General features: G+C 47.0%; 1 protein-coding gene across 1 annotated transcript in view; it reads right to left on the bottom strand.

Annotated features, from left to right (window-relative positions):
- Positions 1 to 139: 139 nt before the first annotated feature.
- The window catches only part of LOC142944299 (PR domain zinc finger protein 1-like), a 14,486-nt gene continuing 1,841 nt past the window's right edge, over positions 140 to 12,784 (bottom strand). Inside the window, exons 2-7 of the mRNA XM_076085615.1 lie at positions 10,894 to 11,226; positions 8,560 to 8,679; positions 7,120 to 7,372; positions 3,016 to 4,076; positions 2,635 to 2,763; positions 140 to 2,526 (exon numbers count right to left, since the gene is read on the bottom strand). Of these exons, the coding sequence (XP_075941730.1) occupies positions 1,948 to 2,526; positions 2,635 to 2,763; positions 3,016 to 4,076; positions 7,120 to 7,372; positions 8,560 to 8,679; positions 10,894 to 11,226 (2,475 nt within the window). The 3' untranslated portion in view covers positions 140 to 1,947. The remainder of the gene's footprint in view (positions 2,527 to 2,634; positions 2,764 to 3,015; positions 4,077 to 7,119; positions 7,373 to 8,559; positions 8,680 to 10,893; positions 11,227 to 12,784) is intronic.

The following is a 12,784-nucleotide window of genomic DNA, read 5'->3' as shown; positions in this document are numbered from 1 at the left end:
ATATATATATATATATATATATATATATATAATGTCTGTACACTTCCACTTCAATTATCTGAGGTGACTTTCATACATACGTTCACACATGTAAGAACACACAGAGCCACAGGGTTTAGATTAGAGCAGTGAACATTTATATCATAATTTACACTTTTTTTTTCTTTTTTACATTTTTGCACATAAATAACTATGTAAACCAGAATGTAAACAGAGACAGTCCTCTGGAGTTAAAGCTCCGAACAGAGAAAGAGACGCTTTGGTCGAACATTAGAGAGAGAGGATGAGATGAAACAGAGGAGCTACAGATTCAGGTTGTTGTTACAACTGCTACAGAAAAATCACAGTTGCTTTAGCGACATTAAGTTGAGTCTTAATGCCGTTATGACCGGTTTCAGTGATATTGTACACAGTGTAAATGGTGCAAGCATCGGTACTGAAGTTATAAAGTAGGAGGAGGGGGGGCCAGTGCATAAAAAAAGAAGGCCGAGGTGCTTTGGTGTATGCCAGTTCAACAAGATGGCGGACGGGTGGGGTTGAAGAAGGGGCCATTGCTTCTCAACCGAAAATATTAACAAACAACAAAACCTCTACATAAAAAAAACCAAACTGAGACCACAGTGAAAGAGTGAACACTTCATCATATATACACACGCATCTTCTCTTCTTCAGCATTTTGATTCCTTTAGTCCTTCTTCCCTTGTTTTCATTTTCCTTTCTTCTGTTTTATTTTTTGGTGTGAAAATTAAAGCTACGTGAACTTTGGTTACTAGCGTCAAGTGTGAAACCCTAAATCGGAGGATGTTCACCTCCCCGTTGGGCGTTGACAGTGTTGTAGAAAAATAAAAACAGGAGTGACGAGAAATAAAAGGGGGGGGGGGGGGTCCAGTATGTGCTACATGTGCGGGCTGTGCCGCTCCTTTTGGACCACGTGAAGAGCTGCACTCCAGTTTAGTTTTGGTTTCTTCTTCAAGTAGCAAAACGCAAATAAATAGAAAGCTCCCACCTTTAGCTGTCCCTTTAAACACACACACACACACACACACACACACACACACACACACACACACACACACACACACACACACACACACACACACACACACACACACACACACACACACACACACACACACACACACACACACACACACACACACACACACACACACACTGAGGTAACCGTTGTGAAAAATATACAAAGAAAAAAATGCCCTTTTTTGTTTTAAATTAAGTTCAGGCATCAGAAAAGGACGCAGACATACTTTAGGGAAGCTATCAAGCACGGTTCAAATAAAGCTCTTCTTGCTAAATTAACAAATTTATGTGCCGCACTTTGGCGAGTTTTTCAACCCTTTTTTTTAAATTTTTTTTTTTTTAAACCTGCTATTTTTGTTTCTAAATTTAAATAGAAAATAAACCCCTGAAGAGTGGACAACCCTGGTTCTATAGGTCAGAGGTCGCAGGACGGACGGATACAGGCATAGAGAGAGTGACTATCAGAGAAAAAAACAAAAATAACATCCACAGAAAAATAGTCTTTTACATTGATTTCACCCCGTCAGTGTAACCATCCCTTCCACTTATTGCTTTTGAAGACAACAAATAAAAAGTGTAATAAATTAAGGAGGTTATATAACAACTAATTGATCAAACAAAGACATTTGAAAATAGAGACCAAATAATACAGCAACAATAATGATAATAGCATTATATTAATTACATCCAAGGTAAATCCTGGGTAGATGATTGTCTCTAAGTATAATAAACCGCCAAGTAGTCACGGGACAGTGTCTCTTGAGCCCTGAGTTCGCGAGTCCCTGATAGGTTGAAAACCTGGTGTGATCATGACGTCACTCCTGATGACAACCAGGTAGAGAATTATCTATTTACAGCTGCTGCTACTGGCAACCCAGTCCGCCCGCAAATCGTGTAAGTCTTTGTCACTTATGCGTGATCCTCTGACTCCTGCTTTACGGTGACGTTGGCGGAAAGCGACAGGACGGTGCCGCTGTGCCGCATCTTGATGACCGACGTCTCATTCGGGGACTCGTATGCACCGTAACCCGCGGACAGAAGGTCGGCGGCGCCGCCCTTGTGGTGTGGGTGGAAGTGGGAGGACTTGAGGTCCGGCTCACTCCACAGCAACCCCAAGACCTGCTTCTCCAGCATGGCCTCCACCTCCGCCCCTCCCTGCAGCTGCTCCAGCTGCTCGGCGTGCTCGCTGACGTCGAAGCGCTCGATCTCCTCGTTGGCGTGCTGCAGCTCCTCCGAGGCGGACTGGCCGGAGACGGCCGGGCAGTAGCCTTTCAGGTGGAGCCGCAGGCTGCACAGGTGGATGTAGTGGCGGTGGCAGTGGGGGCATTTCTGCGGGCGCTCGCGGGAGTGCAGGCGCTTGTGCAGCTTGAGGTGGACGAACTGGGTGAACTTGGCTGGGCAGAGTTTGCAGTGGTAGGGCTTCTCCCCCGAGTGGAGGCGCAGGTGAGTCTTCAGGTTGCTGGTGCTGCTGAAGCGCTTGTGACAAACCTGGAAGTGACGAAAATATATTGTCAGCGGCTTGTAGCAACCCACAAACTAAATGTTGCTCATCAACTCATCTGTTCAGGAAATCCGCCCGTCAGCATTGCTTCTCACCTGGCATTCGTGTGGCTTCTCCCCAGTGTGGACGAGGAAGTGTTTCTGCAGGTGAGCCAGCTGCGTGAAGCCTTTGTTGCAGGTCTGACATTTGAAGGGCCTCTCTCCACTGTGGACTCGAAGATGAACCTGCATGACAGAGAAGAAGATCTGCTTAGGCATATTCAGATATTGTAAACGTCAAACAAACCAACAAAATAAAAGTGGTAAAGCAATATTATCTTTTTATGGCAGTCCTTGCTCTTTTAAGTGCTGTAAAACCTGCTCTGCGGCCTAATGATTGCACTACCATCCTCACTGATTTACCGCCTTATTATCATTCCATCAATGGAAATGTTGAAAGACAAACACGGAACGACTCGGCGGTGTTCAGATCCTCACCTTCAGGTTCGACAGCTGGCCGAAGGTCTTGCTGCACACGTTGCACTCGTACTTGATTTTGCCGTTCTGTTTCTTCAGCGGGTACGGCAGCGCCTTGTAGCCCGCTGAGCCCGGCCCGCGCTTCACCTTGCTGAGGTTGATGGCCTCCTCGTCGGAGCAATGGTCGCTGGCGTTGCCCAGCAGGGCTGAGGTAGGCTTGGTGGGCACCCGCTCGTTGGGGGGTGCTGTGCCCGCCGTCGGGGAGCCGCTGGAGGGGACGTGGGCGGGTCTGTGTGGGTGAGGGTGCCCCGGGTAAGGGTGGTGAGGCGCTGCTTTGTCCTTCAGAGAGGTGGCCGCCTGGAAGGCACTGGTGGGCCGGGGGAGGAGGAAATCTCTCTGGGCAGAGATGGAGGCAGGGTGGACGTGGTCAGGCATCAGGAAACGCCTCCCGGCTGTGTCGGAGGGCAGGAGGGGCACGTGAGGGGGCAGGAGGCTGCTGTAGAAGGGGTACATCCTGGGAAAGATTGCTCCTACGGCGGGGATGCCGCCGCCAGGGAGAGGGTAGTGATGGGGAAGGAGGTAGCGTGAGTAAGGGGCGCCTGGAGGGTAGAAGGATGAGGAGAGGGGGGTAGGTGGCGGGGAGTAACCGGGGTACGAACCCAGTCTGGCGGGGTAGAAAGAAGCCGGGCCCGAGGGGCTCCCCTGGGGGCTGCTGTCCGGGCTGCTCCTCGCCGACGGGCTGGGTGTGGCTGAGGACTGGTTGCCAGGGGAATGGGTCAAGGGGTAACCAAGCTGGCCGGGTGTGTGGCCAAGGAAGTCTTCGTGGATGTGAGGGTGGGGCCTGAGAGCCGGGTAGAGGGCGCGGGGGTACAGGGGCTGCTCGGGGCTGTCGGCGCAGCGCGGGCGGGTGGGGAGCGGCCGGCTGGGCTCCCTCTTTACGGACGAGGAGGAGGAGGAGGTGCCGCGGAGAATGGAGAGGACGCTGTGTTCCCTCTTGGGCGGTGTGGGGGTCACCGCGACAGGAGACGGGCTGGAGACCACACGCCCCTCGCTGCTCACCTGCTGCTGCTTGAGAGACTGCTCTGAAGGGACAGAAAGAGAGCAAGAGAAGGGGGGTCAGTGGGAGTTCACCAGATCAAGATACGGTCCTCCTGGTTCCCCTTTGGGGGCCAATTCATACATGCCTCCAATGTTTTGCCATTTAAAGTAGTAGCCATGACTTCTATGAAAACTCTACAGAGAAAAAAGCTCTGCATGTCACGAAGCTTTCTTCAGCAAAGATGTGTGTGTGTATGTGTGTGTGTCACAGGGTTAAGGAGCACCATAAGTAACTCAGTGGGTCAATTAAGGTGACAGATTTGACGAACGAGCTTGAGGTACGAGGGGGCAAAAGACAGGAAGTGAGGCGTGACAGCTGCCTTCAGGCGTTGTGTGTGTTTGTATCTGTGAGTGTGTGCCTATAAAATCAAGATACAATCAAAGATGGTGGCAGACACACAGAGCTGATGGAAGGTTTCCTGCTAAAGATATCCTTGCTTGGCCTCCAGCTGCCCTCCACCCACACACACACACACCTCGTGACAAGTTACACAGAGGCGCATGCAGACAAAGGCCTCTGTCTGATTTGTTGACTCTTCCACTTTTGGTGAACGAACACACACACACACACACACACTCACTCTTCTGATCAAGCTCCTACTCTACTGATTTTCCTCGCCATGCACTATTGTTTCCGGGTCAGAGGTCAGATTAGAGAGCTTCCTCCTCAGTCACTCACACCTACTGTCTCCTCCGCATGATGAAAGAGTGGATTAGGAGGAGAGCTCTCACGACACACACACACACTCTCTCTCTAAAAGCCCTGGCTAGTCAGCTAGCAGCACATCTCGGCTGTTAAATGGCCCCTTAAAACGCCGCCGTCTATTATCTGTAAGCTCATTTACTGCCCAGTCAACGTTTTACCACGAGGTCACCCAGAGGGGAGTGTGTGTGTGTGTGTGTGTGTGTGTGTGTGTGTGTGTGTGTGTGTGTGTGTGTGTGTGTGTGTGTGTGAGAGAGAGAGATGGAGCTTGTCAAAGTTAATCCTGACTGCCAGCACTGATGAAATTTGTTTGACTCTTCCCTCCCCGATTCGCCCTCTCACTCAGTCGGTGACCCTTACATCAGTAGTTTAGCGGCAGAGTGTAAACACTGAGGTTATCAGTTAGCCTTCCTCCTCCTCCTTTTCCCTCCTTCCCTTTTTTCTAGAAAACAAACAGGGCGGCCATCTTGGAGATATTAATCTGTCAACACGGCCCCTCTGCCAGGAAGTTCAAGTAGTCAACAGAGGGGGTGGGAGGCGCGACTCTACCTCCAGCACGCCCTCCTCCACCTTCTCTCTGGTCTTTTCAAGCAGCAGATATATCCCCCTCCACACACACACACAGTATTTGCTAGCATGTGTTTGAGATGAAAAGAGTGGGTGTGAATGCGTTGGCATGTCATGCTTGCGTGTGTGTGTGTGACAGAAGAGAGAGTGTTTTTGTCAGCAGATCAGAGCGTCTTTGAACACACACACACACACACACACACACACACACACACACACACACACACACACACACACGTCTGGTTTTGCTATGACTGCACTGGAAAGAGCGAAAACCAGAGAGATAAACACGCAGTAGACGTGTTGTCGCACTCCTCGGGGATTGAAATACAGGATGTTGCTGAGTTTAATTTACAAAGAAAAGGCCAGAACGAAATAGTGAGACACATCCATATGATACAAAACGACACAAAAATATGCTGAAATCGAACGAAACGAGAACTTAAATCAACTTAGATAACCGGATTGCATATTTTCAAGTAGCCTGAATACGAGGATTCGTATCAGTAGCTTCCTCTCCTTTTACCTTATCGCCCCTGTAGCCGGGTTTCGGTTCACCGTTACTTAGTCAGAAGGATTGTGGTCTTTTCTTGGTTTTACTCAGCCGATGACATTATTTCTGACTCTAAAAAAACGCTAAAAAACTCCTGTCCCATTCAGTACTCATTTGAGGAACGTACGCTCAGCAGAAGCCCAAAAAACAAACGAAGAACTTAAAGCTCTGCAGAGCAAGTGCAGGTACGTGTTTCAGGTAAACAGCAGTATTCAAGTCACTGGCAGGTCAACAGAAGTCTGTGGGGCTTAATGACAGAGGCAGCTAATTAAAGACAACACATATACTGTATACACACTCAGGCTTTTATTTTTTTTGGGGGGAGAGGGTACCTCCTGCCTCTTTCCCCCCCAGGTCATGCGCATTTATCCCCTGGGCAGTGGAGTCACCCAGGCTGGGTCTGCTGGTTCCTCTACCAGCGTAACACTGCCATTAGCCCACAGTCACACCTGGAAACCCCTGAGCGCCCACTCTCTCTCTCTCTCTCTGTCTCTCTCTCTCTCTCTCTCTCTCTCGCTCACTCTCTCTTTGATCTGCTCCACTAAAGTGCAGTGAATCCGCTGCGTCAGAAGTATAGTTCTCTATGAGGACGGAGAAATCTGACGCTTACTTTTAGATGTTTTTTCACTCATAAAAAAGGTCACGGAAGACACACACACACACACACAGTCTCTGCTCCCTTTATTGAGGTTGTATGCGAGTGTGAGCTTTCATGTTAAAAGTGGGTGTTTAAGTGTGTAAGACTGTGGCATTAGGGGCCATATCCCCCCTGTCTGTGTAATTACACTGTCACTGACACACACACACACACACACACACACACACACACACACACACACACACACACACACACACACACACACACACACACACACACACACACACACACACACAATACAACGATGGCACTGACAGAGATGAAAGGTTGTTGGTCTTGTACTCGTGTGGGTGTGTGTGTGAGATAATGACAGGCCAACGTTCAGAGAGGAAGGAGACACAGCTACACTCAAACACCGTGAGACTTTAAGAGCGGCGACAGGAGACACTCAACACACACACACACACACACCTACATCGATATATTTTCTAACAGCAGCTCAGAATCAGGCATTTAATAAAAACAGCCTGTTCTTTCACAATAAAAGTCAGCTTGTTGCTCTTTTTATTGATTTATAAAAAGATAAAAAACAACTTGTGGACTTACTGATTGTCTGCATCATCAGCTCTCCGGACGGCGGGTAGTGGAGACGTCGGGCGAAGTCGTGGCAGTACCAGACGAGCAGCTCGGCGCCGGCGGGGACGGGCTTCACCGTGTAGAAGTAGATCTCCATGCCATTCTGGCACGCCGCGATGTTCTGCTCGGCCGCTGAGTGGGCCGGGTTCACGTAGCGCATCCAGTTAGAGCGGCTCTCATCTAGACCGTCGACGAAGTGGTGGAACTCCCGGTCCTCGTAGATCTGGAGGAAGAAGAAATATACGTTTTAGATTACATTTTTGGGATTTATTTTTGATTATTATTGTGGATCATTTTTATTATTATTATTAAAGTGTTTCTCCTGTTTCTGATCATTCTGATGGGGTAGAAGTTTTAGCCACTACAAGTATCTTTTTTTGATGAGTTTTATGTAAATCATTGTATTTTTTCCCCTTCATTCACTTCCTCCTCACGACGCTTCGCCGACAACGTTCAACTAACTAATTACCAACTAACAACAACTAAAGAACGGAGAAAGTAACTCAGAACTCTTCAAATAACCCAGTGACTAAATGTGTTCATTAGTAAGTAGCTGAGAATGCAGATATGTAAATGAGAAGCAAAAACTCACAAAATAAATGTGTAAATAATTAAAGAACTAATTTAATAATCAAGAAAATGTCCGAAAAACTAAAATTTTGACTAAATAACGACAGCAAATAAAAAAGTAACTAGAAAATACAAAGTAGGAGGTAACAAACTGTCCAAATGTCTTATTTATTATTCATCCGTCCCTCCGTCCCTTTCTTCCTCACCATGTCGCTCTCTTCATCTTCGTCTCCCTCAGACAAGAGTGTCGCGGTGGAGGAGATCCTCTTTTATATTGAAAAGGGAAAGGAAGGACCAACTCATCTTCTACCTCTCCTCCCCCTCTCTTTCACTCCCCCTCGATCTCTCGTTTTCTCTCGGCTCTCAGTTTGTGTGTGTGTGTGTGTGTGTGTGTGTGTGTGTGTGTGTGTGTGTGTGTGTGAGAAAGTGCGATATGAGCATGAATGGAACACCTTTCAGATTTAGTGTCTGGCTGTGGTTTGGAGCATAGTGTCTCTTTCTTTTCATGCAAGTCACACACACAGGTAGGCGGTGGTCAGGTAGGTGGTTTGGAGGCGTGTGTACTCTCACTGCCAGTTACTGGTAGTGATGGAGAGTATTCTGTCGAACGGTGTGTGTGTGTGTGTGTGTGGACTTACAGGAACCACAGTATGACATCACATCCGCGTCTCTGTCTCATGAACACACACACAGAAAAACAGTGAGCCCAGTTTCCTGTTCCACTGACTGACTTTAGACGCGTGTGACGTCACAGGAAGGGGTCCCTCCGGCTTCTGAGGAAGCGTGTGTGTCTCTGTGTGTGTGTGTGTGCGTGTGTGTGTGTGTGTGTGTGAGACTCACTCTCCAGAAGTATTTGCGGTTGGAGTCTTTGGAGACGCTGTCGGCCGTGTAGATCTCTCCCACCAGGGGACCGAAGCGAGTTCCTTTGGGGATGTACTCCCTGCTGCATACGCCGACCACCTGCACGCAAAGACACACGCACACACACACAGACGGGTTACACAAAAGATCGGAGAGTTCTTTGAAGTGTGTTGTTGTGCGTGTGTGTCAAGCCTGAATATGTTGTGCAAAAAATGTTACTCATCAACTCCCTTTCAATATCTTAAAAACGACAGATTATAACTTGTTGAGATGCAAGGATTATACTTGCCGTAGTTACGGAGTGTTTAAGTGTGTGTGTGTTTTTTTTACGCCATCGTGCACATCCATCAGTGATATGTGTCATTAAGTCTGATTAAGTCTTATTGTTTGCACAAACACGACCAAGCAGCTGTCAACACATGGAGATAATTAATGAACCTCACACTTCGGTTCACTCGGAGTGTGAGGTTACAGAAAAAAACTGTAAAATCTCTTTTCAAATCTCTCGACGCACCTCCGCTCGTCGCCACATCAAAACAAAACTCTGCCACTTCAGAAACATCCAGATAAAAGAAAACTTTTGTTTCTTGTCTGATTCAATCAAAGAACAAAAGAAAAATGGAAGGAGGAGGAGGAAGAGAAAAGAAAGGGATTATGTGGCGACTAGACATCGGGTTCAAACACACACACACACAATTGTCTTCATGCATGACCCACGCAAACAGACGTCTTTCCCAAAACCCTAAAGTGGAATGGGAAATCCCCTCTTTCCCTGTTTTTTTCCTGAACTTATTGACATACTTTTAAAATGTTTCTTTGACCCAAATACACAATCGTCTGTCATCAGAGTGACAAACTCCCGTCCTCCAGATAAATATTAGCTGATCAGCAAATCAGCTTCTCTCTCAGGTTCTTGCCTCAGTTTCCCGTTGATAAGCCGCTGACGAGAAAATCTATGTGATCAAACTCACAAGGTGTCAAAATTGCCGAAAGTTCCCGACTCTTTGACCTGCAGTCATGCACTTTTTGTCTCCCCGGATTCCAACTGCCTTGACAAACACGGCAAAGATCCACCGCTGTGTGTGCAGACCTTAACATCTGTACCTTAACATCTGTGTCATGGACAGCAAACGACAAAGCTTTCTCACGCTCTTGATCATTTATTTGTTTTCTGAATTGAGCACTTATAAAAAGTTGTGTTCTGATGTTGTTATTTAAAGGATCCCATATTGTAGAAAGTGAGATATCTATGTCTTTTTTTAATTATAAAGCAAGTGTGAAAGCGTTAAAACTGTGCCTTTAACAGGAGGGGTTCACACAGACACTATGTGAGAAATAAAGACTTTTCTGAGAATTAAAGCATGTTAACATGTTTCAGTAGAAACCCCAAATACAACCATGAACCTGGAAACGAGCATGATAATAATTAATAATTAGCGCTGATGGAAAATGCAAATTTGCAGCTACTTGTCTTAAGTTTCAGTTGCTAAACATTCTGTTTTTGTTCACGTTACCAGAGAGTCATTTTGGTTCTGTGCAATACTTCACCGTTATCTAACCTCAGTTTCAACCTTTGACGCTTTGACATTTTGACTTTTTCACCTCCAGCTCGATCAATAATTAAAACGTTATACTTTAAAGTCACAAGGTTTGCTATTTGGTTAGTTGAGAAAGATTTACAGAGGAAAAGAGACGTGTTGATCAGATTTGTCTTCACCTGCAGTTATTGATTATCATCAGCTGATGTGTCTGGCTTCCAAAAGATCTTCCCTGAACCTTCGGGGTTTCTAGACAACCTGAATCACATTATTCTTTAAAGAAGAATAATCTGAGGGGTCAAAGTTGACATTATAACCTCGTTAACCTCAGCAAACAGAAGCCGTTTGATGCGTTTTGTCCGTCGAGATGTTGAACTGCGCTCCCTGCCAGCAGGCAACGGTACTGCAGCTAGTTTAATGACACGACACGACGTCTATGAGATTTGAAACACACGCACACACACACTTGTGATAAAGCCGTCATCAGTGCATGTAAGGATACGAGCCGATGAAGTCGCAGTGTTCACACAACTATATTTACAGTGTGTGTGTGTGTGTGTGTGTGTGTGTTTGTGTGTGTAAACTCCTGCTCAAGGTGTTTCACACACCCACTCACTCACACACACAGATTCGTCTCTGTAATGTGTACGCGTAGTTTTATGGCGAGACACGACCCCTCTCCATTACATGACCGGGATCTGACTCACGAGCTCTGAGCAGATGGCTTTCTCTGCCTGAGTGTCTGTCGGGTTGTGTGTGTGTTTCTGATTCTGACCTCCTTGCTGTCAGCCGGGTGTTTGAAGGCCAGGTTCCGGGGCAGCGATGCCCCGGCCCTGGTTGTCGTCACGGAGTCTCCGTCTGGCCCCGCCTCCCACGCCGTGTCTTTGACCATGTACGTGCATTTCTCCTCGAACTCTGCCTCCGTCCATCGGGTCATGTCCGCCTCCTCCATCTCCATGTGCACGTCTGCCGCCGCCGTCTCCGGTCGGTCCGAGCCGGAGCTGGTGGTGGCGGTGGAGGCCATCTTGGCTCCGTGGTGCGTGTCGTCGTCCTCCTCCATGGCGTGCGCCCCCTCACTGGTCAACATGGCCGAGCTATGAGAGGTCGCCTGGTTGCAAGAAATGAGGACAAGAGAGGAAAAAAAGAGAGATTTTAAATTTTTTATCTCCTTTATGTAAACATGCAGAAAGACTGAGGATGGAGGAAGAGAGATCTGAGGGAAGAAGGAAAATAAGGAGAGAGAAAGAAGGAAGGAAGAAGAACAAACTGAGGCAAAGAAAGAAAAAAGAAAGGTGAGAAGAGAAAGGGGGGAAAGGAAGGACAGGAGAGAGACAGAGAGGATGACAAAGATAAAAGCAATGACAGAGGACTAAGTGGGAAAAAAAGATAAGTCAGGTAAGAAAAGAAAAGTAGATGTGGGAGGAAAAGATCAGAAAGAAAAAGAGGAAAATAAAGGAAAAGGACAAAAGGTGATAAAAGCTGATGAAGAAGGAGAGCAAGATGAGAGGAAGAGCTCTGATTATTATGTGGGGTGACTCAGTGGGGGGGGGGTCTGACTAATGCTGCCGTCACACACACACACACACACACACACACACACACACACACACACACACACTTGGAAACGGACGGGAAGCAGTTTGTCCTGTCTACTATTTACAAAAAACTAATTTGGGAAACAATCAGGGAATAAAAACCTGCATTCATTCACAACAACAAATAATCACTTCAACAAAATGATGAACATATTGTGGTCATTTGCCCGGCAACAACTACCAGAACCCAGCCTTTTTACTCTTTATGTTATTCATTTGTTTGATGATTATCATCAGACGCAATAAGAAATTATGTTTCCCTTCTCGGAAAATGAATTTAAGTGATTTCTCATTCGTCTTTTCTTTTTTTCTGTCCATAAAAACCACAAAGTCTGATTGAGAATGAGTCACTCTGAGATTGGAGACTCTGAACTCGACTCGTGTCTCGTATAAAAGTGTTCTGTGTCCATTAAGAATTCAGAGATTTTCTAACGAATGGCTTTTAAAATAAAAGAATAAAACGAATCCTGATGCTTTCAGACATCAACAACGAACGTCAGCTGGTGAATATTTTCCTTTAAATCCACATGTTCCCGTAAATGAAACCTGTTTGTAGACGTTGGATAATTGTTCAGACAACTCTCTCTCTCAGTGAAAGCAAATTAACTTCTCACATTCCCTTTGGAGTGTTTACGACTTTTTTTTCTCCAGAAAGTGTAACTCAGTTATCAGTTTGTGTGAGAGAGGATTATGAACCTAACCCCCCCCCCCCCCCCCCCCCCCCCCCTCTCCTCCTCCTCCCGTCTCTTCCTGGGGTTGAAGACAGAGGAAGGAAATGCTGTCTGTGTCTGAATGAAGCTAAAATTGGAAGCAGAGTGGCACTGCAGCGGAACCGGCAAATCATCCCGACTCCCAGCGCGTGTGTGTGTGTGTGTGTGTGTGTGTGTGTTGGTAATGGACATGGAGGGTGGGGTGGGGGGGTGATGAGGAAGGGAGCGCCAAAACTTTTCCATTTGGGGGGCCACAGCAGCGCAAACAAAACTTCAAACGAGATCCCACCCAAGACACACACACACACACACACACACACACACTCAGGGAAAAACATGCAGCTCATCCCACGCAGGCGAG

Source organism: Anarhichas minor, unplaced genomic scaffold, assembly GCF_050575085.1.
Source record: "Anarhichas minor isolate MPS153535 unplaced genomic scaffold, ASM5057508v1 ptg000195l, whole genome shotgun sequence".
NCBI classification, from domain to species: Eukaryota; Metazoa; Chordata; class Actinopteri; order Perciformes; family Anarhichadidae; genus Anarhichas; species Anarhichas minor.
Note: the sequence above shows the minus strand (reverse complement) of the source record. Positions and strands in the feature narration are given on the sequence as shown.